A 27,439-nucleotide genomic window follows, 5' to 3' on the forward strand; every position below is an offset into this window, starting at 1 on the left:
GGAATAATTTATTTAATAAGAGTTAATTAATTTCGTTAGATTAAAATTATATTTAATTTAGGGGGGGGTTAGTGTTAGGGTTAGACTTAGCTTTAGGGGTTAATCCATTTATTAGAATAGCGGTGAGCTCCGGTCGGCATATTAGGGGTTAATAATTGAAGTTAGGTGTCGGCGATGTTAGGGAGGGCAGATTAGGGGTTAATACTATTTATTATTGGGTTAGTGAGGCGGATTAGGGGTTAATAACTTTATTATAGTAGCGGTGCGGTCCGCTCGGCAGATTAGGGGTTAATAAGTGTAGGCAGGTGGAGGCGACGTTGTGGGGGGCAGATTAGGGGTTAATAAATATAATATAGGGGTCGGCGGTGTTAGGGGCAGCAGATTAGGGGTATATAGGGATAATGTAAGTAGCGGCGGTTTACGGAGCGGCAGATTAGGGGTTAATAATAATATGCAGGGGTCAGCGATAGCGGGGGCGGCAGATTAGGGGTTAATAAGTGTAAGGTTAGGGGTGTTTAGACTCGGGGTACATGTTAGGGTGTTAGGTGCAGACTTAGGAGGTGTTTCCGCATAGCAAACAATGGGGCTGCGTTAAGAGCTGAACGCGGCTTTTTTTGCAGGTGTTAGGTTTTTTTCAGCTCAAACAGCCCCATTGTTTCCTATGGGGGAATCGTGCACGAGCACGTTTTTGAGGCTGGCCGCTTGCGTAAGCAACTCTGGTATCGAGAGTTGAAGCTGCGTTAAAAATGCTCTACGCTCCTTTTTTGGAGCCTAACGCAGCCTTTTTGTGGACTCTCAATACCAGAGTTATTTTTATGGTGCGGCCAGAAAAAAGCCGGCGTTAGATTTTCGGGTCGTTACCGACAAAACTCCAAATCTAGCCGTTAAGTTGGCTAATTCCTTTATATTGGATGCCGCTTTTCAAATAACGAAATTAGCGGCGAAAAATTCAGGTTATGCTATAGTGGCGCGCAGGGCGCTTTGGCTAAAATCCTGGTCGGCAGATGTGTCGTCCAAGACTAAATTACTTAATATTCCTTTCAAAGGTAAGACCCTTTTTGGGCCAGAATTGAAGGAGATTATTTCAGACATCACTGGGGGAAAGGGCCATGCCCTCCCACAGGATAGGCCTTTCAAGGCTAAGAACAAATCTAATTTTTGTTCCTTTCGCAATTTCAGGAACGGACCGGCTTCTAACTCTGCAGCCTCTAGACAAGAGGGTAACGCTGCCCAGCCCAAACCTGCATGGAAACCTGTGCAAGGCTGGAACAAGGGTAAACAGGCCAAGAAGTCTACTGCTGCTACCAAGACAGCATGAAGGAGTAGCCCCCGATCCGGGACCGGATCTAGTAGGGGCAGATTATCTCTCTTTGCTCAGGCTTGGGCAAGAGATGTTCCGGACCCCTGGGCACTAGAAATAGTCTCCCAGGGGTATCTTCTAGAGTTCAAGGATCTTCCCCCAAGGGGAAGGTTCCACATGTCTTGCTTATCTTCAGACCAGATAAAGAAACAGGCATTCTTACATTGTGTAGGAGACCTATTAAAGATGGGAGTGATAAACCCAGTTCCAACAGTGGAACAAGGTCTAGGTTTTTACTCGAACCTGTTTGTAGTTCCCAAAAAAGAGGGAACTTTCAGGCCAATTCTGGATTTAAAGATACTAAACAAATTCCTCAGAGTTCCATCTTTCAAAATTGAAACCATTCGGACGATTTTGCCAACAATCCAGGAGGGTCAATATTTGACTACCGTGGACTTAAAGGATGCGTATCTGCATATCCCTATCCACAAAACTCATCATCAGTTCCTGAGGTTCGCCTTTCTGGACAAACATTACCAGTTCGTGGCTCTTCCATTCGGTTTAGCCACCGCTCCCAGAATTTTCACAAAGGTGCTAGGGTCCCTTCTAGCGGTCCTAAGGCCGAGGGGCATTGCTGTGGCACCTTACCTAGATGACATTCTAATCCAAGCGTCCGTCTTTTTCCAAAGCAAGGGCTCATACAGACATTGTTTTGGCCTTTCTCAGATCTCACGGGTGGAAGGTGAACATAGAAAAAAGTTCCCTGTCCCCGTCCACAAGGGTTCCTTTTCTGGGAACAATAATAGATTCTGTGGAAATGAAGATTTTCCTGACAGAGGTCAGAAAGTTAAAGCTTCTAAACGCTTGTCGAGTTCTTCATTCTATTCCTCAGCCCTCCATAGCTCAGTGCATGGAAGTAATAGGACTAATGGTTGCAGCAATGGACGTGGTTCCTTTTGCTCGAATTCATTTAAGACCTTTGCAGCTGTGCATGCTCAAACAGTGGAATGGGGATTATGCGGACTTGTCTCCCCAAATTCAAGTAGACCAGGTAACCAGGGATTCGCTCCTCTGGTGGTTGACTCAGGATCACCTGTCTCAGGGAATGAGTTTCCGCAGACCGGAGTGGGTCATTGTTACGACCGACGCCAGCCTCTTGGGCTGGGGCGCGGTCTGGGACTCTCTGAAAGCTCAGGGTCTATGGTCTCGGGAAGAGTCTCTTCTCCCGATAAACATTTTGGAACTTAGAGCGATATTCAATGCGCTCCTGGCTTGGCCTCAACTAGCGAAGGCCAGGTTTATAAGATTTCAGTCGGACAACATGACGACTGTAGCGTACATCAATCATCAGGGGGGAACAAAGAGTTCCTTAGCGATGAGAGAGGTCTCCAAGATCATCAAATGGGCGGAGGATCACTCCTGCCATCTATCTGCAATTCACATCCCAGGAGTAGACAACTGGGAAGCGGATTATCTGAGTCGTCAGACTTTCCATCTGGGGGAGTGGGAACTTCACCCGGAGGTCTTTGCCCATTTAACTCAACTATGGGGCATTCTGGATATGGATCTGATGGCGTCTCGTCAGAACTCCAAGGTTCCTCGCTACGGGTCCAGATCCAGAGATCCCAAGGCGGCACTGGTGGATGCATTAGTGGCGCCCTGGTCGTTCAATCTGGCTTATGTGTTTCCACCGTTTCCTCTCCTTCCCAGGCTTGTAGCCAGGATCAAACAGGACAAGGCCTCGGTGATTCTAATAGCTCCTGCATGGCCACGCAGGACTTGGTATGCAGACCTGGTGAATATGTCATCGGTTCCACCATGGAAGCTACCTTTGAGGCAGGATCTTCTAGTACAAGGTCCATTCAGACATCCAAATCTAGTCTCTCTGCAACTGACTGCTTGGAAATTGAACGCTTGATTCTATCTAAGCGTGGGTTTTCAGATTCGGTTATAGATACTCTGGTTCAAGCCAGAAAACCGGTGACTAGAAAAATTTACCATAAGATATGGCAAAAATATATCCGTTGGTACGATTCCAAAGGATTTTCTTGGAGTAAAATCAAAATTCCTAGAATACTTTCCTTTCTCCAAGAGGGTTTGGATAAAGGTTTGTCAGCTAGCTCTTTAAAAGGACAGATATCTGCTCTGTCTGTTTTGTTGCACAAACGACTGGCAGCCGTGCCAGATGTACAGGTGTTTGTACAGGCGTTAGTTAGAATCAATCCTGTCTACAGACCCATGACTCCTCCATGGAGTCTAAACTTAGTTCTTTCAGTTCTTCAAGGGGTTCCGTTTGAACCTTTACATTCCATAGATATTAAGTTACTATCTTGGAAAGTTCTGTTTTTGGTTGCTATTTCTTCTGCTAGAAGAGTTTCTGAATTGTCTGCTTTGCAGTGTACTTCTCCCTAGCTGGTGTTCCATACAGATAAGGTAGTTTTACGTACCAAGCCTGGTTTTCTTCCAAAAGTGGTTTCCAACAGGAATATTAACCAGGAAATAGTTGTTCCTTCCCTGTGTCCGAATCCAGTTTCAAAGAAGGAACGTTTGTTACACAACCTATATGTGGTCCGTGCTTTAAAATTCTACTTAGCAGCAACTAAGGATTTTAGACAGACTTCATCCTTGTTTGTCGTTTATTCTGGTAAGAGGAGAGGGCAGAAAGCTACTGCTACCTCTCTTTCCTTTTGGCTGAAAAGCATCATCCGATTGGCTTATGAGACTGCCGGACGGCAGCCTCCTGAACGAATTACAGCTCCCTCTACTAGGGCTGTGGCTTCCACATGGGCCTTCAAGAACGAGGCTTCTGTTGATCAGATCTGTAAGGCAGCGACTTGGTCTTCACTGCACACTTTTACAAAATTTTACAAATTCGATACTTTTGCTTCTTCGGAGGCTGTTTTTGGGAGAAAGGTTTTGCAAGCCGTGGTGCCTTCCGTTTAGGTTGCCTGACTTGTTCCCTCCCTTCATCCGTGTCCTAAAGCTTTGGTATTGGTTCCCACAAGTAAGGATGAAGCCGTGGAGCGGACACACCAATGTAGGAGACAACAGAATTTATATCTTACCTGATAAATTCCTTTCTCCTACTGTGTGTCCGGTCCACGGCCCGCCCTGGCTTTTTTGTCAGGCTTAAATTTTTTTATCTCTATACACTACAGTCAGCACGGCACCCTATAGTTTCTCCTTTTTCTCCTAACCGTCGGTCGAATGACTGGGGGGCGGGGCCAGAGGAGGGGCTATATGGACAGCTTTTGCTGTGTGCCTCTTTGCCATTTCCTGTTAGGGAAGAGAATATTCCCACAAGTAAGGATGAAGCCGTGGACCGGACACACCGTAGGAGAAAGGAATTTATCAGGTAAGATATAAATTCTGTTTTTTGCAGGGCATTGCTCCAAGATAATCAGTTCTTTTACAAAAAATACACAAAGCCCCCCCCCCCCACCCACCAAACCCCCCAAAATAAAAGAACCTAACACTAAAAAATCTAAACTACCCATTGCCCTGAAAAGGGCATTTGTTTGGGCATTGCCCGTAAAAAAACCCCTAAGTCTAACCCCCAGGTTGCTTCTCACCCTTCCTGAAGTCCGGCGGAGAAGATCTTCTTCCAGATGGGTCCATCATCTTCATCCACAGCGAAGGCGGCGTGGAGCGGTGTTTCCAGATGTGCCGATCCTCGGAGGCGGCGATGGTCCATGGCGGTGGTGCTCCGCGGCGGCATGGAGGTTCCTCTTCATGCGATCGTCTGCCGCACACTGAAGATTTAATGCAAGGTACCCCGTATTTATTGGTTGGTGAACAGCCAATAGGATTTCACTTGCTCTCATCCTATTGGCTGATTTGAACAGCCAATAGGATTTGAGTAGCTCTTATCCTATTGGCTAAGAAATTCAAGGGACGCCATTTTTAATCTGTTAGGGGGGACTTTGTGTATTTTTTGTAAAAGAGCTGATTATCTTAGGGCAATGCCCTGCAAAAAGCCCTTTTAAGGGCTACTGATAGGAGTGGGGGGCTTTTTTATTTTCATAGGGATTAGGTTTAATTTTGTAAAATTTGTTAATTTTTATTTATTTTCTGTAATGTTAGCTTTTTTTATTTCTTTCATGTAATTAGCAAAGAGTCCATGAGCTAGTGACGTATGGGATATACATTCCTACCAGGAGGGGGCAAAGTTTCACAAACCTTAAAATGCCTATAAATACACCCCTCACCACACCCATAATTCAGTTTTACAAACTTTGCCTCCCATGGAGGTGGGAGATTACCATTTGATATTTTGGAACTCCGTGCATTCTCAGGGTTCTTCAGTTGGTTTATTTTTGAAGAAGAGACGTTTATTGTTTTTTCAGAAAGACAATGTCACAACTGTGGCGTATGTCAATCATCAGTGTGGGACTATCCTATCCTATCCTAGTCCTTAGGCTGTGACAGAAGTTTCTCGGATATTTGCTTGGGCTAAATCCAGCTCCTATCTAATTTATGTGGTCTTTTTCCCAGATATAGACAATTGGGAAGCGGATTATCTCTGTTAATCAAGCTTTACATCCGGGAGAATGGTCTCTTTACCCAGATATGTTTTTCAATTTTTCAGATGTGAGGGCTTCCAGAAATAGATCTGATGGCATCTCATCTAAACAAGGAACTTCCCAGGGGCCTATTCAGGTCCGGGGATCCTCAGGCGGAAGTAGTGTATGCATTGACACTTCCTTGGAATTATCAATCTGCCTATATTTTTTCATCTCTGGTTCTTCTTTTAAAAGTGATTTTCAAAATCATCAGAGAGCAATCTTTGGTGTGGCTGGTGGCTCCAGCATGGCCACACAGGTTTTGGTATATGGTTCTTGTTCGGATGTCCAGTTGCCGATCTTGGCTACTTCCAGTAAGGCCAGACCTTATAGCTTAACATTCATTTTTTTCATCAGGAATTCAAATTATTAATTTGATGGTATGAAAATTTAACGCTTAGTACTTAGTCATAGAAGTTTCTCTGACTCAGTGATTAATACTATGTTGCAGGCTCGTAAATCTGTGTCTAGTAGGATTTATTATCGAGTTTGGAAGATTTACATCTCATGATGCTCTTCTTATGAATTCTCTTGGAATTATTTTAGAATTCCTAGGTTTTCATAGTTTCTTCATAAGGTTTTGTCTGCATGTTCCTTGAAAGGACAAATCTCTGCTTTTCCTGTGCTGTTTCACAGTAAGAATTGCTAAATCTTTCTGATATTCATTGTTTTGTTCAGGCTTTGGTTCATATCAAGCCTGTCATTAAGCCAATTTCTCCTCCTTGGAGTCTTATTTTGGATCTGAAGGCTTTTCAGGCTCTTCTATTTGAGCATATGCTTTCTTTGGACATTAATTACTTCCATGGAAAGTATTGTTCTTTTTAGACATCTCTTCAGCTAGAACAGTTTTTGAATTATCTGTTCTTTCTTGTGAATCTCCTTTTTCTGATTTTTCATCAGGATAAGGTGGTTTTTGCTGTCCTCATTTCAATTTTTACCTAAAGTTGTGAATTCTAACAACATTAGTAGAGGAATTATTGTCCCTTCCTTGTGTCCTAATCCTAAAAATTCTTTGGTAAGATTCTTACATTTTTTGGATGTGGTTAGAGTTTTGAAATATTTTGTTGAAGCTACTCAGATTTCAGACAGACTTCTAGTCTATTTGTTATCTTTTCTGGTTTTAGAAAAGGTCAGAAGGCTTCTGCCATTTCTTTGGCATCTTGGTTAAAGCTTTTGATTCATCATGCTTATTTGGAGTCGGGTTAATCCGCGCCTCAGAGGATTACGGCTCAATCTACTAGGTCAGTTTCTACTTCCTGGACTTTTAAGAATGAAGCTTCTGTTGATCAGATTTGCAAAGCAATAACTTGGTCTTCTTTGCATACTTTTACTAAATTCTACCATTTTGATGTTTTCTCTTCTTCAGAAGCAGTTTTTGGTAGAATAGTACTTTGGGCAGCTGTTTCAGTTTGATTCTTCTGCTTATAATTTCAGTTTTTTTCATTATAAAAATTGAAACTTTTGATTTGGGTAGTGGATTAATTTTCCAGCGGAATTGGCTGTCTTTATTTTATCCCTCCCTCTCTAGTGACTCTTGCGTGGAAGTTCCACATCTTGGGTATCTGCTATCCCATACGTCACTAGCTCATGGACTCTTGCTAATTACATGAAAGAAAACATCATTTATGTAAGAACTTACCTGATAAATTAATTTCTTTCATATTAGCAAGAGTCCATGAGATCCACCCTTTTTTGTGGTGGTTATGATTTTTTTGTATAAAGCACAATTATTCCAATTCCTTATTTTTGATGCTTTCGCTCCTTTCTTATCACCCCACTTCTTGGCTATTCGTTAAACTGAATTGTGGGTGTGGTGAGGGGTGTATTTATAGGCATTTTAAGGTTTGGGAAACTTTGCCCCTCCTGGTAGGAATGTATACCTAATACGTCACTAGCTCATGGACTCTTGCTAATATGAAAGAAATGAATTTATCAGGTAAGTTCTTACATAAATTATGTTTTTTGTAAACTTAGGTTTTTTTGTATTTGTATTTTTTATAATTTATTAGTTTAGGTAGTTTGGGTTAATTTAAGGGGGTGTTAGGTTAGGGTACTTATTTAAATAGTTATTTGCGTTGTGGGTTTTGGTGGTTTAAGGGGTTAATTAGGTTTATTGCGATGTGGAAGTTTTTTGCGATTTATGGGGTTAATAGGGTAAATAGGTTAATTGTGATGTAGGGGTTACTTGATGCGGGCAGTTAGTTTTCGCTTTTGTAATGCTCCGTGTGCCTTCGCTGCTTCCAGGTGAATTTTTTTGTCTTTGTGCTGCCAACATTCCATTGACGATGCGTGCGCAACTGCCGACGGACATTACAAACGCAATTATAGTATAGATTATTATCAGTTATTTGTAGAGCAGCAACAGATTCCGCAGGAAGCAGATATTAGCCAATCCCTGCATCTAGGGAAAGTGTCTACTTCATCTGCTTGTTTTTCAGTTTATGGATCTTTGGGGTTCCCAGGAGATATATTTTTTATGTCCTCTTGGTTGATCATAAAACTTCTCTGTTTGAATAAGGCAGGAAGGAGCATCTGTGTTTCTGATTGCTCTTTCTTGGTTTTACATCTCTCTTGTTTTTCGGATCTGGTTTAGTTTCTGCGTCCGGACCTTTTTGTCTTAAGGTCTAATCTTTTTAAGCTTTATGACAAGGAGATTGATTACCTTTTTCTATTGTTGAGACTTTAAACCAGGCCTGTATTCCTATGACTAGGAAGGCTTATATTTTTTGGTGTTTGTCTCATGGTTTTTTTCTGGCCTTTTTGAGCTCCTAGGATTTTGTACTTCCTTGCAGGTTGATTTGTATTTTTTTTTATTTTTTTTTTGTTTTTTTAAACTTTATTTTTGAAATTTTTAAAGAGGGACTCGGTCAGCCCCACATGGCAAGATACAATAACATGTCATCATAAGCTTAGTAGCAGCAACAACAAGTAGTACCATAAGTATAGTTGAATCTAGTTTGAGTCCAAAAAGTCTGTTTCCTGAGCCATGTGTTGCAGCAAAGTCTCATATATTACTATGACATACAAAACACTAACACAAATTTTAAAAGAGGAACTTGGACGGGCCCACATAGCATTGTGCGATAACAATCATTATACGGCTTAGTCTAAAAAATCTGTTTCATGAACCATGTGATGCGACCAAGTCTCTTATTTACTATAACATACAAAACACAATTAAACAAAACATTACAACAACAATTAGTGACTGGTGTTCGCTAATGCAAACAAGTTTGAATTTAAAGGCGTGGTGTTGCCGGCTATAACCTTGTGCAATCAAAGAGATATAATGCAGGGTATCCAACAGGCCTCAAATAATAATTACCTATTAACATCAGGTTACGAATTGACTTACAACAAAATATGTTTCCCCTGCTTTGGTCCCAGTCAGGTCCTCCACTGAATATGCAGAGATTAGAAAAGCAGCTAGAAGCCTGAACATGCGTGATTAAATTAAGTAAAGTAAGTACCCTTTGCCAAGATGAATAAGTGTCGGCGGATGGGCGCTGTCCCAGTCTACAGGTTGCTTCACTTAGGCAACAATCCGTCTGGTGTCACTATCTTAGTCGGTCAGGCGTCTGAGTCAGTGCCTTGTTCGCACCAGCGGCCATGAAGGTTTTCATTGAGTATGAATGCAGAATGCCGGAAGGGAAGTAGCAGTTTGTCCCTTAGACCTCTCGGTAGGTGACGTAAGTATGCTTCCCACTTAACTATGAATGCCTTTATTCTAGCTTCCCGATCTCCCTGGGTGTCTGCATGTTCTATCAAGAGTTGCTGATGTAATGCATGGGTAAGCTTTTTGAAGGGAGGCTCTCTGTTCTTGGCCCAGTATTGCAAAATTAGTTTCCTGGCCATAAGTACGACCAGGTTAAGGAATCTCTGGTGGGCGCGGGTTAGGGGGGTGTCCTGGAAAAAGATTATACTCGCTGCAGTTAGCATTATGTCAGTTTTAAGTATTTTGGACAACCAGTATCTAACCTTGCCCCAAAACCTCTGCACCTTGGGACAATCCCAGACCAGGTGTATCAGATCTGGGGTGGGTATTGAGCATTTGGGGCATTCGTTTACTGCATCTCTAACCCATTTGGATCTAGTTTTAGGTGTTATGTACACCTGGTGTAGCATCTTTATTTGTGATTCGCGTAAGTAGGAAGATAGTGTAGCTGTTCTGACTGCTAGTATGCTATGCGTGATTTGTTCATGTGTGACATCTGGGATCCTCTGTCCCTGCCATTTGAGTATGATGTCCTGTATTGTTTGCGTCTCGTTATGTGCCACTATTTGTTTATATATAGGTGTAATAGAGTGCGTTCCCTGAAAGGCTAGGTTACAAAGTGTAGCAATCCTGGTTATGTCCAGTGATGCCAGGCCCTCCGTTAGTAGGCTTTGGACATAGTGTCGACACTGAAAGTAGGCAAACCTGTGTGTGCTAGGGAGAGTATATTGTGCCTGCAGGTCTGAGAAGGGGAGTATTTGGTGTGTTGTAGGGTTGAGCAGTTGTGCTACCTTCGTCAATCCCTGATGTTCCCACTTTTGAAAGGTGGCAGTTGTATATCCTGGTATGAAGTTAGGGTTACCCTGAAGCGGTAAGTATCTGCTGAATGCCAACGTCATTCCCCATGTTTTACAGAGTTTAGCCCAGGCCCTAAGTGGGTCTCTGAAAAGTATGTTTTGCTTGATGTTGGCGGGGAGGGATGATAATGGGGTGTGTGGCAGAAAAGCAGGGTGCGTTGGTGCTAGTAATTCTTTCTCTACTGGGGGGCAAAAGTAATCTGATTGTACCATCCAACCCACAATCACCTTTATTAAAGATGCCCAGTTATACCATCTTAGATTTGGGAGACTAAGCCCACCTGAATTAATTGGCATTGCCAAATGTAGCCTGCTGATCCTTGGCTTCCCATGCCGCCACACAAATGCGCCAAATAGAGTTGCCAGGCCTCTTAGGTCCCTCTGTGTCAACAGGATAGGGAGCATCTGGAGGGGGTAGAGCAATTTTGGGAGGATGATCATTTTTAAGAGTTGGATTCTGCCAGTGAGCGACAAAGGTAAGTTTCTCCACCCTTTCACTTGATTTTGAATGAGGGTAATTGTTTTACCTATGTTTAGGTGATATAATTTGTTAGTGTCAACATGTAAGTGAATCCCCAAGTATGTAAAATGTCCTGCGGTTATTTTCAGGTCCGTGCCTTGTAATGGAGTCTTTTGGGTATTAAGTAACCATGTTAATTCTGATTCATCTGTATTTATTTTTGAACCTGAAATTTCACCGAATTGAGCTAGTTTACGCAACAGTTTGGGTACATTGGCATGGGGATTGGGAACATATAGGAGGAGGTCATCAGCGTAGAGTGACAGGTGTACTGTTTGTCTATGGATTCTCAAGCCTTCGCTGCTTTGGCGAATGTAACATGCTAAGGGCTCTATTGCTAAGTCGAAGAGCAACGGGGACAAAGGACATCCCTGTCTAGTTCCCCTTTCCAGAAGGAATGGGGGGGAGACCTGGCCATTAACAATCACCGAAGCTGAGGCTGATACGTACAATTGCTGGAGTACAGTAAGAAAATTACCAGATATGCCAAACGTTTCTAAGGAGGTATAGAGATGGTCCCATTCTATTCTGTCAAACGTCTTCTCAGCGTCAATAGCGAGAAGGCAAGCATCTACTCTAGGTCTTTGAAAGTCAGAGTAATATGAGTTGTTATAGTGAGATATGACAGCTAGCGTTTTCCTGATATTAATCACTGAGGTGCGATGTTTGATGAATCCAGTCTGGTTTGGGTGTATTATGTCTGGTAGCAGTTCTGCTAATCGATCCGCCAAAATCTTTGTGAACAGTTTGTAGTCACTGTTGAGCAAAGAAATCGGTCTGTATGAGGAAGGCAGCATGTGATCTCTATTGGGCTTCGGGATTATGCAAATGTTAGCGTCTGTAAATCTTGCATCTGGTGTTGATGTTCCCATTAGGTAACTAGTGTAGGTGTCAGCTAACACTGGCGCTATATCAGCGCTTAGAATCTTGTAGTACTCTATGGGGAGGGAATCTGGACCTGCAGCCTTCCCTAGCTTTGAGCTGCCAGTTGCACGTATCACTTCCTGTACATGTATAGGGGAGTTAAGGCTATCTCTTTGAACATCAGACAAGCGAGGCACTGTCACGTTGCGCCAAAATGTATGTTTATTTTCTTCCTTTATTTCCTGTCTAGTGTATAAGGACTTATAGTAGTCTGTAAATACTTGCATTATGTCTTTAGTGTCTGTTTTAATGCGTGTTCCTGATTTAATGCCTGCTATGATAGATTTGGGTGTGTGGAGTCGCACCAGATTCGCTAGGAGCTTTCCAGCTTTATTGCCGTGACGGTAAAATCTACCCTGTCTGTGCAGATTAAATTTGTGGTCAAGGATTTGCAAGTGTGCATCCCTCTTGTTTGGCATCATAATATTTCTGGCGATTCGTTACTGTAGGGTTGGCTAAGTAAGTGTTGTAAGCACCAGTGAGCTCCGAGAGAAGTGGGGTCGTGACTTTTTTTTGGGACTTAAAGTGGTGCGCTGTGTATGCGGTTATTTTACCCCTTACGACTGCCTTAGAGGCATGCCAGAACAGATCAGGATTGCCCCTATGCTGTGCATTGTCAAATGTATATTCCAGCCAAAACGCCTTCAAATGCTGCCTAAAGTCTGCATTTGTATATAAGTAGGATGGAAACCTCCAGGTCTTTCTAGTGGGTTCTATTTTAAGAGGCTGAAGCTTTATTCTTATTGGGGTGTGGTCTGATATCGTGATCGGGAGAATAGACGTGTCTAATATATTTGGGGTAAGTTGTGGGGAGGTGAGGAAAAAGTCAATACGTGAGAAAGTGTGATGAGACACAGGTATAATCTCTTTGATCTGGATGTTGGGATCTCCACAGGTCATTCAGCCCCAGTCCATCTCTGAACATGGATAAAATTTGTGTTTCCTGTTTGTGTTTGGGGTGTATTCCCCTCTTTGCGCTAGGGCGGGAGGGGTCAAGAAACCTGTCCAACGGGTGGGTCTGCGACATATTGAAGTCGCCCCCCACTATCACTGGGGAGTCCTAGTGTTGGGCAATGAGTGACTGCAGGGATGACCAGAAAAGCTGATCAGAGTGATTTGGGCCATAGACATTACATAGTTGAAAAGTATGTGTGTGTATGTGAAATGAGGTGAAAATGTAGCGACCTTGCCTGTCAATCTTTGTGTGGGAAAAGGTTATGGGTAAGTTTTTACGTATTAAGATCGCCACCCCACGTTTTCTTCCCTCTGATGGTGAATATAGAATTTCCCCAACCCATCTAATCTTTAGTTTTTCGTGTTCCTCTGCAGTAAGATGTGTCTCTTGTAACATTGCAATATCCGCATGCAGTGATTTTAAGTGTTGGAGGATTTTGCTTCGCTTGGCTGGGGATGTTATGCCCCCCACGTTCCAAGATATCACATTAAGTGTCTCAGTCATTAAACTGACCACTAAGGGAGTCTAAGTGGCAGATCTATTGGTTGGTGAGGGGGCAAGTTAGGACCCAACCAGGGGTCTCTAGGTGTCTCAGTAAAATGCCTAAGATAGAGGGAATAAAAAATTGAGGTATCAGTGTGTACAGAACTCAGTATGTGGTGCAATAGAGGTAAAGACTCACGGATATTGCTGGTAAGTATCAACCGGTATAGAATAGATTTGTATTTTGTTTTATCCGTCATTTTCTATAGTGTTTGGATTTATGTTCCTTCAGTTCTGATTCTTTATAAGATTTCTTATCTTCCTGATATTCTCTTGTACACAGACATCCCAACTCTCCCTGATTGTAATAGCGGCTCCCTGATGCCAGCAAATGGAACACAATCTCCCTGAAACTCCAAGTACCATGATCCAATGTGGCCCAAATCTGGAAAAGTTTTTCTAAAGGAATGCCTTTAGTAGCTGGGACGTTATAGAACCCTCAAAGCATCAGTAACCAAAAAGCCCCTACTGATTCTAATAAAATAAAAACACAAATACTACCTTATTTACTGCATGTAATTCAACATCATATTCTAAAATATTTAAGCATTCAACAAGCGTGCGATCACTAGAAAATAGGTTTGTTTGTATGTGGTTGTGCAATAAAGCTACTTTCTTTTGCATGATGTACCGAGTCCACGGATTCATCCTTACTTGTGGGATATTATCCTTCCTAACAGGAAGTGGCAAAGAGAGCACCACAGCAGAGCTGTCTATATAGCTCCCCCCTTAACTCCACGCCCCAGTCATTCTCTTTGCCAGCTCTAAGCAGGAAGGGTAAAGTGAAAGAGGTATTAAACTGTTAGTTTTATTTTATCTACAATTAAGAGTTTGTTATTTTTAAATGGTACCGGTGTTGTACTATTTACTCTCAGGCAGGACATAGATGAAGATTTCTGCCTGGAGGATTATGATCTTAGCATTTGTAACTAAGGTCCACTAGTATTTTGCTTGAGGACGTGTGGCAACTGGTACTAGTATTTTGCTTGAGAATGTGTGACAACTAATGCTAGTATTTTGCTTGAGGACATGTGGCAACTGGTACTAGTATTTGCTTGAGGACGTGTGACAACTGGTACTATTATTTGCTTGAGGATGTGTGACAACTGGTACTAGTATTTTGCTTGAGGACGTGTGACAACTGGTTCTAGTATTTTGCTTGAAGACATGTGACAACTGGAGCTAGCATTTTGCTTGAGGACGTGTGACAACTGGTGCTAGTATTTGCTTGAGGACGTGTGACAACTGGTACTAGTATTTTGCTTGAGGACGTGTGACAACTGGTACTAGTATTTTGCTTGAGGACGTGTGACAACTGGTACTAGTATTTTGCTTGAGGACGTGTGACAACTGGTACTAGTATTTTGCTTGAGGACGTGTGACAACTGGTACTAGTATTTTGCTTGAGGACGTGTGACAACTTGTACTAGTATTTTGCTTGAGGACGTGTGACAACTGGAAGCTAGTATTTTGCTTGAGGACATGTGACAACTGGTACTAGTATTTTGCTTTAGGACGTGTGACAACTGGTACTAGTATTTTGCTTGAGGACGTGTGACAACTGGTACTAGTATTTTGCTTGAGGACATGTGACAACTGGTACTAGTATTTTGCTTGAGGACGTGTGACAACTGGTACTAGTATTTTGCTTGAGGACGTGTGACAACTGGTACTAGTATTTTGCTTGAGGACGTGTGATAACTGGTACTAGTATTTTGCTTGAGGACATGTGACAACTGGTACTAGTATTTTGCTTGAGGACGTGCGACAACTGGAAGCTAGAATTTTGCTTGAGGACATGTGACAACTGGTACTAGTATTTTGCTTGAGGACGTGTGACAACTGGTACTAGTATTTTGCTTGAGGACGTGTGACAACTGGTACTAGTATTTTGCTTGAGGACGTGTGACAACTGGTACTAGTATTTTGCTTGAGGACGTGTGACAACTGGTACTAGTATTTTGCTTGAGGACGTGTGACAACTGGTACTAGTATTTTGCTTGAGGACGTGTGACAACTGGTACTAGTATTTTGCTTGAGGACGTGTGACAACTGGTACTAGTATTTTGCTTGAGGACATGTGACAACTGGTACTAGTATTTTGCTTGAAGACGTGTGACAACTGGAAGCTAGAATTTTGCTTGAGGACATGTGACAACTGGTACTAGTATTTTGCTTTAGGACGTGTGACAACTGGTACTAGTATTTTGCTTGAGGACGTGTGACAACTGGTACTAGTATTTTGCTTGAGGACGTGTGACAACTGGTACTAGTATTTTGCTTGAGGACGTGTGACAACTGGTACTAGTATTTTGCTTGAGGACGTGTGACAACTGGTACTAGTATTTGCTTGAGGACGTTTGACAACTGGTACTAGTATTTTGCTTGAGGACGTGTGACAACTGGTGCTAGTATTCTGCTTGAGGACGTGTGACAACTGGTGCTAGTATTTGCTTGAGGACGTGTGACAACTGGTACTAGTATTTTGCTTGAGGACGTGTGACAACTGGTACTAGTATTCTGCTTGAGGACGTGTGACAACTGGTGCTAGTATTTGCTTGAGGACGTGTGACAACTGGTACTAGTATTTTGCTTGAGGACGTGTGACAACTGGTACTAGTATTTTGCTTGAGGACGTGTGACAACTGGTACTAGTATTTTGCTTAGGGTTGTCAGGCAGGGTGGTTGGGATTTGGGTAAGATATCTGAGACTGGAGCTTTATTTTTTTCATACCATATGATAGCTTTGATATTTTTTTTTTTAATCTTTTTACATTATGCTGTGTAATGTTTGCTGTGCTCTGTCAAAGGTGAATGAGCTTTTTCTTGAGGATTTCGGAGCTCCAGCTGAGAGTCTTTTCTCAAGGTTTGACCTTGAACCAATAGCAGCTGCCAGTTTAGCTCAAGTGCACCAAGCGGCCCTGCACGATGGGACAGAGGTGGCTGTAAAGGTGAGTTAGTTTGGTTACTGTCTGATCATTTTATTTCTGATTGTTTGCCGGTTGTTGTGTGTGCAGCTATGAGCTTGGGTTTCTCCATCAGCAGTTGTCTGTGTATTTATTGTATTAGTAATGCTAATAGTTTCTACCCACACAGTCTAGTAACAGTATCAGTACTTGTCCCTTTCTCTAGCTGTGCTGTGTATTAGTGCCGATACTTGTCTCTAACTGTGCTGTTTATTAGTGCCGGTACTGTCTCTCTCTCTAGCTGTGCTGTGTATTGGTGCCGGTACTTGTCCCTTTCTCTAGCTGTGCTGTGTATTAGTGCCGGTACTGTCTCTCTCTAGCTGTGCTGTGTATTAGTGCCGGTACTGTCTCTCTCACTATCTGTGCTGTGTATTAGTGCCGGTACTGTCTCTCTCTAGCTGTGCTGTGTATTAGTGCCAATACTTGTCTCTAACTGTGCTGTTTATTAGTGCCGGTACTGTCTCTCTCTCTAGCTGTGCTGTGTATTAGTGCTGATACTGTCTCTAACTGTGCTGTGTATTGGTGCCGATACTGTCTCTCTCTAGCTGTGCTGTGTATTGGTGCCGGTACTGTCTCTCTCACTATCTGTGCTGTGTATTAGTGCCGGTACTGTCTCTCTCTAGCTGTGCTGTGTATTGGTGCCGGTATTGTCTCTCTCACTATCTGTGCTGTGTATTAGTGCCGGTACTGTCTCTCTCTAGCTGTGCTGTGTATTGTTGCCGGTATTGTCTCTCACTATCTGTGCTGTGTATTAGTGCCGGTACTGTCTCTCTCTAGCTGTGCTGTGTATTAGTGCTGATACTGTCTCTCTCTAGCTGTGCTGTGTATTAGTGCCGATACTGTCTCTCTCTAGCTGTGCTGTGTATTAGTGCTGATACTGTCTCTAACTGTGCTGTGTATTAGTGCTGGTACTGTCTCTCTCTAGCTGTGCTGTGTATTGGTGCCGGTATTGTCTCTCACTATCTGTGCTGTGTATTAGTGCCGGTACTTGTCTCTCTCACTATCTGTGCTGTGTATTAGTGCCGGTATTGTCTCTCTCACTATCTGTGCTGATAATTAGTGCCGGTACTTGTCTCTCTATCTAGCTGTGCTGATAATTAGTGCCGGTACTTGTCCCTTTCTCTAGCTGTGCTGTGTATTGGTGCCGGTATTGTCTCTCTCACTATCTGTGCTGTGTATTGGTGCCGGTACTTGTCCCTTTCTCTAGCTGCGCTGTGTATTAGTGCCGATACTGTCTCTCTCTATCTGTGCTGTGTATTGGTGCAGGTACTGTCTCTCTCACTATCTGTGCTGTGTATTAGTGCCGGTACTTGTCTCTCTCACTATCTGTGCTGTGTATTAGTGCCGGTACTGTCTCTCTCACTATCTGTGCTGTCTATTAGTGCCGGTACTTGTCTCTCTCTCTAGCTGTGCTGTGTATTAGTGCTGATACTTGTCTCTAACTGTGCTGATAATTAGTGCCGGTACTGTCTCTCTCTAGCTGTGCTGTCTATCAGTGCCGGTATTGTCTCTCTCACTATCTGTGCTGTGTATTAGTGCTGATACTTGTCTCTAACTGTGCTGATAATTAGTGCCGGTACTGTCTCTCTCTAGCTGTGCTGTGTATTGGTGCCGGTATTGTCTCTCTCACTATCTGTGCTGTGTATTAGTGCCGGCACTGTCTCTCTCTAGCTGTGCTGTGTATTAGTGCCGGTACTGTCTCTCTCTACCTGTGCTGTCTATTGGTTCCGGTACTGTCTCTCTCTACCTGTGCTGTGTATTAGTGCCGGTACTGTCTCTCTCACTATCTGTGCTGTGTATTAGTGCCGGTACTGTCTCTCTCTACCTGTGCTGTGTATTGGTGCCGGTACTTGTCTCTCTCACTATCTGTGCTGTGTATTAGTGCCGGTACTGTCTCTCTCACTATCTGTGCTGTGTATTAGTGCCTGTACTGTCTCTCTCTACCTGTGCTGTGTATTGGTGCCGGTACTTTTCTCTCTCTCTAGCTGTGCTGTGTATTAGTGCCGGTACTGTCTCTCTCTAGCTGTGCTGTGTATTAGTGCCGGTACTGTCTCTCTCTACCTGTGCTGTGTATTGGTGCCGGTACTGTCTCTCTCTAGCTGTGCTGTGTATTGGTGCCGGTACTGTCTCTCTCACTATCTGTGCTGTGTATTAGTGCCGGTACTGTCTCTCTCTAGCTGTGCTGTGTATTAGTGCCGGTACTGTCTCTCTCTACCTGTGCTGTGTATTAGTGCCGGTACTGTCTCTCTCTACCTGTGCTGTGTATTAGTGCTGATACTTGTCTCTAACTGTGCTGATAATTAGTGCCGGTACTGTCTCTCTCTAGCTGTGCTGTGTATTGGTGCCGGTACTGTCTCTCTCACTATCTGTGCTGTGTATTAGTGCCGGTACTTGTCTCTCTCTAGCTGTGCTGTGTATTGGTGCCGGTACTTGTCTCTCTCTAGCTGTGCTGTGTATTAGTGCCGGTACTGTCTCTCTCACTATCTGTGCTGTGTATTAGTGCCGGTACTTGTCTCTCTCTAGCTGTGCTGTGTATTAGTGCCGGTACTTGTCTCTCACTATCTGTGCTGTGTATTAGTGCCGGTACTTGTCTCTCTCTAGCTGTGCTGTGTATTAGTGCCGGTACTGTCTCTCTCTAGCTGTGCTGTGTATTAGTGCCGGTACTGTCTCTCTCACTATCTGTGCTGTGTATTAGTGCCGGTACTGTCTCTCTCACTATCTGTGCTGTGTATTAGTGCCGGTACTTGTCTCTCTCTAGCTGTGCTGTGTATTAGTGCCGGTACTGTCTCTCTCTAGCTGTGCTGTGTATTAGTGCCGGTATTGTCTCTCTCACTATCTGTGCTGTGTATTAGTGCCGGTACATGTCTCTCTCACTTTCTGTGCTGTGTATTAGTGCCGGTACTTGTCTCTCTCACTATCTGTGCTGTGTATTAGTGCCGATACTTGTCTCTCACTATCTGTGCTGTGTATTAGTGCCGGTACTTGTCTCTCACTATCTGTGCTGTGTATTAGTGCCGGTACTGTCTCTCTCTACCTGTGCTGTGTATTGGTGCTGGTACTTGTCTCTCTCTCTCTAGCTGTGCTGTGTATTAGTGCTGGTACTCTCTCTCTCTCTTGCTGTGCTGTGTATTAGTGCCGGTACTTGTCTCTCTCTAGATGTGCTGTGTATTGGTGCCGGTACTGTCTCTCTCACTATCTGTGCTGTGTATTAGTGCAGGTACTTGTCTCTCTCACTATCTGTGCTGATAATTAGTGCCGGTACTTGTCTCTCTCTGTAGCTGTGCTGTGTATTAGTGCCGGTACTGTCTCTCTCTACCTGTGCTGTGTATTGGTGCTGGTACTTGTCTCTCTCTCTCTAGCTGTGCTGTGTATTAGTGCTGGTACTCTCTCTCTCTCTTGCTGTGCTGTGTATTAGTGCCGGTACTTGTCTCTCTCTAGATGTGCTGTGTATTGGTGCCGGTACTGTCTCTCTCACTATCTGTGCTGTGTATTAGTGCAGGTACTTGTCTCTCTCACTATCTGTGCTGATAATTAGTGCCGGTACTTGTCTCTCTCTGTAGCTGTGCTGATAATTAGTGCCGGTACTTGTCTCTCTCTGTAGCTGTGCTGTGTATTGGTGCCGGTACTTGTCTCTCTCTGTAGCTGTGCTGTGTATTAGTGCCGGTACTTGTCTCTCTCTCTAGCTGTGCTGTGTATTAGTGCTGATACTTGTCTCTAACTGTGCTGATAATTAGTGCCGGTACTTGTCCCTTTCTCTAGCTGTGCTGTGTATTAGTGCCGATACTGTCTCTCTCTCTACCTGTGCTGTGTATTGGTGCCGGTACTTGTCTCTCTCTCTAGCTGTGCTGTGTATTAGTGCCGGTACTGTCTCTCTCTAGCTGTGCTGTGTATTAGTGCCGGTACTGTCTCTCTCTACCTGTGCTGTGTATTGGTGCCGGTACTGTCTCTCTCTAGCTGTGCTGTGTATTGGTGCCGGTACTGTCTCTCTCACTATCTGTGCTGTGTATTAGTGCCGGTACTGTCTCTCTCTAGCTGTGCTGTGTATTAGTGCCGGTACGGTCTCTCTCTACCTGTGCTGTGTATTAGTGCCGGTACTGTCTCTCTCTACCTGTGCTGTGTATTAGTGCTGATACTTGTCTCTAACTGTGCTGATAATTAGTGCCGGTACTGTCTCTCTCTAGCTGTGCTGTGTATTGGTGCCGGTACTGTCTCTCTCACTATCTGTGCTGTGTATTAGTGCCGGTACTTGTCTCTCTCTAGCTGTGCTGTGTATTAGTGCCGGTACTTGTCTCTCTCTAGCTGTGCTGTGTATTGGTGCCAGTACTGTCTCTCTCACTATCTGTGCTGTGTATTAGTGCCGGTACTTGTCTCTCTCTAGCTGTGCTGTGTATTAGTGCCGGTACTGTCTCTCTCTACCTGTGCTGTGTATTGGTGCCGGTACTGTCCCTCTCTAGCTGTGCTGTGTATTGGTGCCGGTACTGTCTCTCTCACTATCTGTGCTGTGTATTAGTGCCTGTACTTGTCTCTCTCTAGCTGTGCTGTGTATTAGTGCCGGTACTTGTCTCTCTCTAGCTGTGCTGTGTATTAGTGCCGGTACTGTCGCTCTCTAGCTGTGCTGTGTATTGGTGCCGGTACTGTCTCTCTCACTATCTGTGCTGTGTATTAGTGCCGGTACTTGTCTCTCTCTAGCTGTGCTGTGTATTAGTGCCGGTACTGTCTCTCTCACTATCTGTGCTGTGTATTAGTGCCGGTACTGTCTCTCTCACTATCTGTGCTGTGTATTAGTGCCGGTACTTGTCTCTCTCACTATCTGTGCTGTGTATTAGTGCTGATACTTGTCCCTTTCTCTAGCTGTGCTGTGTATTAGTGCTGATACTTGTCTCTAACTGTGCTGATAATTAGTGCCGGTACTGTCTCTCTCTAGCTGTGCTGTGTATTGGTGCCGATACTGTCTCTCTCACTATCTGTGCTGTGTATTGGTGCCGGTACTGTCTCTCTCACTAGCTGTGCTGTGTATTAGTGCCGGTACTTGTCCCTTTCTCTAGCTGTGCTGTGTATTAGTGCTGATACTGTCTCTCTCTAGCTGTGCTGTGTATTGGTGCCGGTACTGTCTCTCTCACTATCTGTGCTGTGTATTAGTGCCGGTACTTGTCTCTCTCACTATCTGTGCTGTGTATTAGTGCTGATACTTGTCCCTTTCTCTAGCTGTGCTGTGTATTAGTGCTGATACTTGTCCCTTTCTCTAGCTGTGCTGTGTATTAGTGCTGATACTTGTCTCTAACTGTGCTGATAATTAGTGCCGGTACTGTCTCTCTCTAGCTGTGCTGTGTATTGGTGCCGGTATTGTCTCTCTCACTATCTGTGCTGTGTATTAGTGCCGGCACTGTTTCTCTCTAGCTGTGCTGTGTATTAGTGCCGGTACTGTCTCTCTCTACCTGTGCTGTGTATTGGTTCCGGTACTGTCTCTCTCTACCTGTGCTGTGTATTAGTGCCGGTACTAACTCTCTCACTATCTGTGCTGTGTATTAGTGCCGGTACTGTCTCTCTCACTATCTGTGCTGTGTATTAGTGCCGGTACTGTCTCTCTCTACCTGTGCTGTGTATTGGTGCCGGTACTTGTCTCTCTCTCTAGCTGTGCTGTGTATTAGTGCCGGTACTGTCTCTCTCTAGCTGTGCTGTGTATTAGTGCCGGTACTGTCTCTCTCTACCTGTGCTGTGTATTGGTGCCGGTACTGTCTCTCTCTAGCTGTGCTGTGTATTGGTGCCGGTACTGTCTCTCTCACTATCTGTGCTGTGTATTAGTGCCGGTACTGTCTCTCTCTAGCTGTGCTGTGTATTAGTGCCGGTACTGTCTCTCTCTAGCTGTGCTGTGTATTAGTGCCGTTACTGTCTCTCTCTACCTGTGCTGATAATTAGTGCCGGTACTGTCTCTCTCTAGCTGTGCTGTGTATTGGTGCCGGTACTGTCTCCCTCACTATCTGTGCTGTGTATTAGTGCCGGTACTTGTCTCTCTCTAGCTGTGCTGTGTATTAGTGCCGGTACTTGTCTCTCTCTAGCTGTGCTGTGTATTGGTGCCGGTACTGTCTCTCTCACTATCTGTGCTATGTATTAGTGCCGGTACTTGTCTCTCTCTAGCTGTGCTGTGTATTAGTGCCGGTACTGTCTCTTTCTAGCTGTGCTGTGTATTGGTGCCGGTACTGTCTCTCTCACTATCTGTGCTGTGTATTAGTGCCGGTACTTGTCTCTCTCTAGCTGTGCTGTGTATTAGTGCCGGTACTGTCTGTCTCACTATCTGTGCTGTGTATTAGTGCCGGTACTGTCTCTCTCACTATCTGTGCTGTGTATTATTGCCGGTACTTGTCTCTCTCTAGCTGTGCTGTGTATTAGTGCCGGTACTGTCTCTCTCTAGCTGTGCTGTGTATTAGTGCCGGTACTGTCTCTCTCTAGCTGTGCTGTGTATTAGTGCCGGTACTTGTCTCTCTCTAGCTGTGCTGTGTATTAGTGCCGGTACTGTCTCTCTCACTATCTGTGCTGTGTATTAGTGCCGGTACTTGTCTCTCTCTAGCTGTGCTGTGTATTAGTGCCGGTACTGTCTCTCTCACTATCTCTGCTGTGTATTAGTGCCGGTACATGTCTCTCTCACTATCTGTGCTGTGTATTAGTGCCGGTACTTGTCTCTCACTATCTGTGCTGTGTATTAGTGCAGGTACTTGTCTCTCTCACTATCTGTGCTGTGTATTAGTGCCGATACTTGTCTCTCTCACTATCTGTGCTGTGTATTAGTGCCGATACTTGTCTCTCTCACTATCTGTGCTGTGTATTAGTGCCGATACTTGTCTCTCTCACTATCTGTGCTGTGTATTAGTGCCGGTACTTGTCTCTCACTATCTGTGCTGTGTATTAGTGCAGGTACTTGTCTCTCTCACTATTTGTGCTGTGTATTAGTGCCGGTACTTGTCTCTCTCTCTAGCTGTGCTGTGTATTAGTGCTGATACTTGTCTCTAACTGTGCTGATAATTAGTGCCGGTACTTGTCTCTCTCTCTAGCTGTGCTGTGTATTAGTGCCGGTACTGTCTCTCTCTAGCTGTGCTGTGTATTAGTGCCGGTACTGTCTCTCTCTACCTGTGCTGTGTATTGGTGCCGGTACTGTCTCTCTCTAGCTGTGCTGTGTATTGGTGCCGGTACTGTCTCTCTCACTATCTGTGCTGTGTATTAGTGCCGGTACTGTCTCTCTCTAGCTGTGCTGTGTATTAGTGCCGGTACTGTCTCTCTCTAGCTGTGCTGTGTATTAGTGCCGGTACTGTCTCTCTCTACCTGTGCTGATAATTAGTGCCGGTACTGTCTCTCTCTACCTGTGCTGTGTATTAGTGCTGATACTTGTCTCTAACTGTGCTGATAATTAGTGCCGGTACTGTCTCTCTCTAGCTGTGCTGTGTATTGGTGCCGGTACTGTCTCCCTCACTATCTGTGCTGTGTATTAGTGCCGGTACTTGTCTCTCTCTAGCTGTGCTGTGTATTAGTGCCGGTACTTGTCTCTCTCTAGCTGTGCTGTGTATTGGTGCCGGTACTGTCTCTCTCACTATCTGTGCTATGTATTAGTGCCGGTACTTGTCTCTCTCTAGCTGTGCTGTGTATTAGTGCCGGTACTGTCTCTTTCTAGCTGTGCTGTGTATTGGTGCCGGTACTGTCTCTCTCACTATCTGTGCTGTGTATTAGTGCCGGTACTTGTCTCTCTCTAGCTGTGCTGTGTATTAGTGCCGGTACTGTCTGTCTCACTATCTGTGCTGTGTATTAGTGCCGGTACTGTCTCTCTCACTATCTGTGCTGTGTATTAGTGCCGGTACTTGTCTCTCTCTAGCTGTGCTGTGTATTAGTGCCGGTACTGTCTCTCTCTAGCTGTGCTGTGTATTAGTGCCGGTACTGTCTCTCTCTAGCTGTGCTGTGTATTAGTGCCGGTACTTGTCTCTCTCTAGCTGTGCTGTGTATTAGTGCCGGTACTGTCTCTCTCACTATCTGTGCTGTGTATTAGTGCCGGTACTTGTCTCTCTCTAGCTGTGCTGTGTATTAGTGCCGGTACTGTCTCTCTCACTATCTCTGCTGTGTATTAGTGCCGGTACATGTCTCTCTCACTATCTGTGCTGTGTATTAGTGCCGGTACTTGTCTCTCACTATCTGTGCTGTGTATTAGTGCCGATACTTGTCTCTCTCACTATCTGTGCTGTGTATTAGTGCCGATACTTGTCTCTCTCACTATCTGTGCTGTGTATTAGTGCCGGTACTTGTCTCTCACTATCTGTGCTGTGTATTAGTGCAGGTACTTGTCTCTCTCACTATCTGTGCTGTGTATTAGTGCTGATACTGTCTCTCTCTAGCTGTGCTGTGTATTAGTGCCGGTACTGTCTCTCTCACTATCTGTGCTGTGTATTAGTGCCGATACTTGTCTCTCTCACTATCTGTGCTGTGTATTAGTGCCGGTACTTGTCTCTCACTATCTGTGCTGTGTATTAGTGCCGGTACTGTCTCTCTCTACCTGTGCTGTGTATTGGTGCTGGTACTTGTCTCTCTCTCTCTAGCTGTGCTGTGTATTAGTGCTGGTACTGTCTCTCTCTCTTGCTGTGCTGTGTATTAGTGCCGGTACTTGTCTCTCTCTAGATGTGCTGTGTATTGGTGCCGGTACTGTCTCTCTCACTTTCTGTGCTGTGTATTAGTGCAGGTACTTGTCTCTCTCACTATCTGTGCTGATAATTAGTGCCGGTACTTGTCTCTCTCTGTAGCTGTGCTGTGTATTAGTGCCGGTACTTGTCTCTCTCTCTAGCTGTGCTGTGTATTAGTGCTGATACTTGTCTCTAACTGTGCTGATAATTAGTGCCGGTACTTGTCCCTTTCTCTAGCTGTGCTGTGTATTAGTGCCGATACTGTCTCTCTCTCTACCTGTGCTGTGTATTGGTGCCGGTATTGTCTCTCTCACTATCTGTGCTGTGTATTGGTGCCGGTACTTGTCCCTTTCTCTAGCTGTGCTGTGTATTAGTGCCGATACTGTCTCTCTCTAGCTGTGCTGTGTATTGGTGCCGGTACTGTCTCTCTCACTATCTGTGCTGTGTATTAGTGCCGGTACTTGTCTCTCTCACTATCTGTGCTGTGTATTAGTGCTGATACTTGTCCCTTTCTCTAGCTGTGCTGTGTATTAGTGCTGATACTTGTCTCTAACTGTGCTGATAATTAGTGCCGGTACTGTCTCTTTCTAGCTGTGCTGTGTATTGGTGCCGATACTGTCTCTCTCACTATCTGTGCTGTGTATTGGTGCCGGTACTGTCTCTCTCACTATCTGTGCTGTGTATTGGTGCCGATACTGTCTCTCTCACTATCTGTGCTGTGTATTGGTGCCGGTACTGTCTCTCTCACTAGCTGTGCTGTGTATTAGTGCCGGTACTTGTCACTTTCTCTAGCTGTGCTGTGTATTAGTGCTGATACTGTCTCTCTCTAGCTGTGCTGTGTATTGGTGCCGGTACTGTCTCTCTCACTATCTGTGCTGTGTATTAGTGCCGGTACTTGTCTCTCTCACTATCTGTGCTGTGTATTAGTGCTGATACTTGTCCCTTTCTCTAGCTGTGCTGTGTATTAGTGCTTATACTTGTCTCTAACTGTGCTGATAATTAGTGCTGGTACTGTCTCTCTCTAGCTGTGCTGTGTATTGGTGCCGGTATTGTCTCTCTCACTATCTGTGCTGTGTATTAGTGCCGGCACTGTTTCTCTCTAGCTGTGCTGTGTATTAGTGCCGGTACTGTCTCTCTCTACCTGTGCTGTGTATTGGTTCCGGTACTGTCTCTCTCTACCTGTGCTGTGTATTAGTGCCGGTACTAACTCTCTCACTATCTGTGCTGTGTATTAGTGCCGGTACTGTCTCTCTCACTATCTGTGCTGTGTATTAGTGCCGGTACTGTCTCTCTCTACCTGTGCTGTGTATTGGTGCCGGTACTTGTCTCTCTCTCTAGCTGTGCTGTGTATTAGTGCCGGTACTGTCTCTCTCTAGCTGTGCTGTGTATTAGTGCCGGTACTGTCTCTCTCTACCTGTGCTGTGTATTGGTGCCGGTACTGTCTCTCTCTAGCTGTGCTGTGTATTGGTGCTGGTACTGTCTCTCTCACTATCTGTGCTGTGTATTAGTGCCGGTACTGTCTCTCTCTAGCTGTGCTGTGTATTAGTGCCGGTACTGTCTCTCTCTAGCTGTGCTGTGTATTAGTGCCGGTACTGTCTCTCTCTACCTGTGCTGATAATTAGTGCCGGTACTGTCTCTCTCTACCTGTGCTGTGTATTAGTGCTGATACTTGTCTCTAACTGTGCTGATAATTAGTGCCGGTACTGTCTCTCTCTAGCTGTGCTGTGTATTGGTGCCGGTACTGTCTCCCTCACTATCTGTGCTGTGTATTAGTGCCGGTACTTGTCTCTCTCTAGCTGTGCTGTGTATTAGTGCCGGTACTTGTCTCTCTCTAGCTGTGCTGTGTATTGGTGCCGGTACTGTCTCTCTCACTATCTGTGCTATGTATTAGTGCCGGTACTTGTCTCTCTCTAGCTGTGCTGTGTATTAGTGCCGGTACTGTCTCTTTCTAGCTGTGCTGTGTATTGGTGCCGGTACTGTCTCTCTCACTATCTGTGCTGTGTATTAGTGCCGGTACTTGTCTCTCTCTAGCTGTGCTGTGTATTAGTGCCGGTACTGTCTTTCTCACTATCTGTGCTGTGTATTAGTGCCGGTACTGTCTCTCTCACTATCTGTGCTGTGTATTAGTGCCGGTACTTGTCTCTCTCTAGCTGTGCTGTGTATTAGTGCCGGTACTGTCTCTCTCTAGCTGTGCTGTGTATTGGTGCCGGTGCTGTCTCTCTCACTATCTGTGCTGTGTATTAGTGCCGGTACTTGTCTCTCTCTAGCTGTGCTGTGTATTAGTGCCGGTACTGTCTCTCTCTAGCTGTGCTGTGTATTGGTGCCGGTATTGTCTCTCTCACTATCTCTGCTGTGTATTAGTGCCGGTACATGTCTCTCTCACTTTCTGTGCTGTGTATTAGTGCCGGTACTTGTCTCTCTCACTATCTGTGCTGTGTATTAG

The 27,439-nt window shown here is 44.6% G+C and overlaps 1 protein-coding gene across 1 annotated transcript in view; it reads left to right on the forward strand.

The window, feature by feature from the left end:
- The window catches only part of ADCK5 (aarF domain containing kinase 5), a 380,223-nt gene that overhangs the window by 42,617 nt on the left and 310,167 nt on the right, over window positions 1-27,439 (forward strand). Inside the window, exon 5 of the mRNA XM_053715989.1 lies at window positions 16,187-16,327. Within this exon, the coding sequence (XP_053571964.1) occupies window positions 16,187-16,327 (141 nt within the window). The remainder of the gene's footprint in view (window positions 1-16,186; window positions 16,328-27,439) is intronic.

Source organism: Bombina bombina, chromosome 5 (genome assembly GCF_027579735.1).
Source record: "Bombina bombina isolate aBomBom1 chromosome 5, aBomBom1.pri, whole genome shotgun sequence".
In the NCBI taxonomy this organism is placed as follows: domain Eukaryota; kingdom Metazoa; phylum Chordata; class Amphibia; order Anura; family Bombinatoridae; genus Bombina; species Bombina bombina.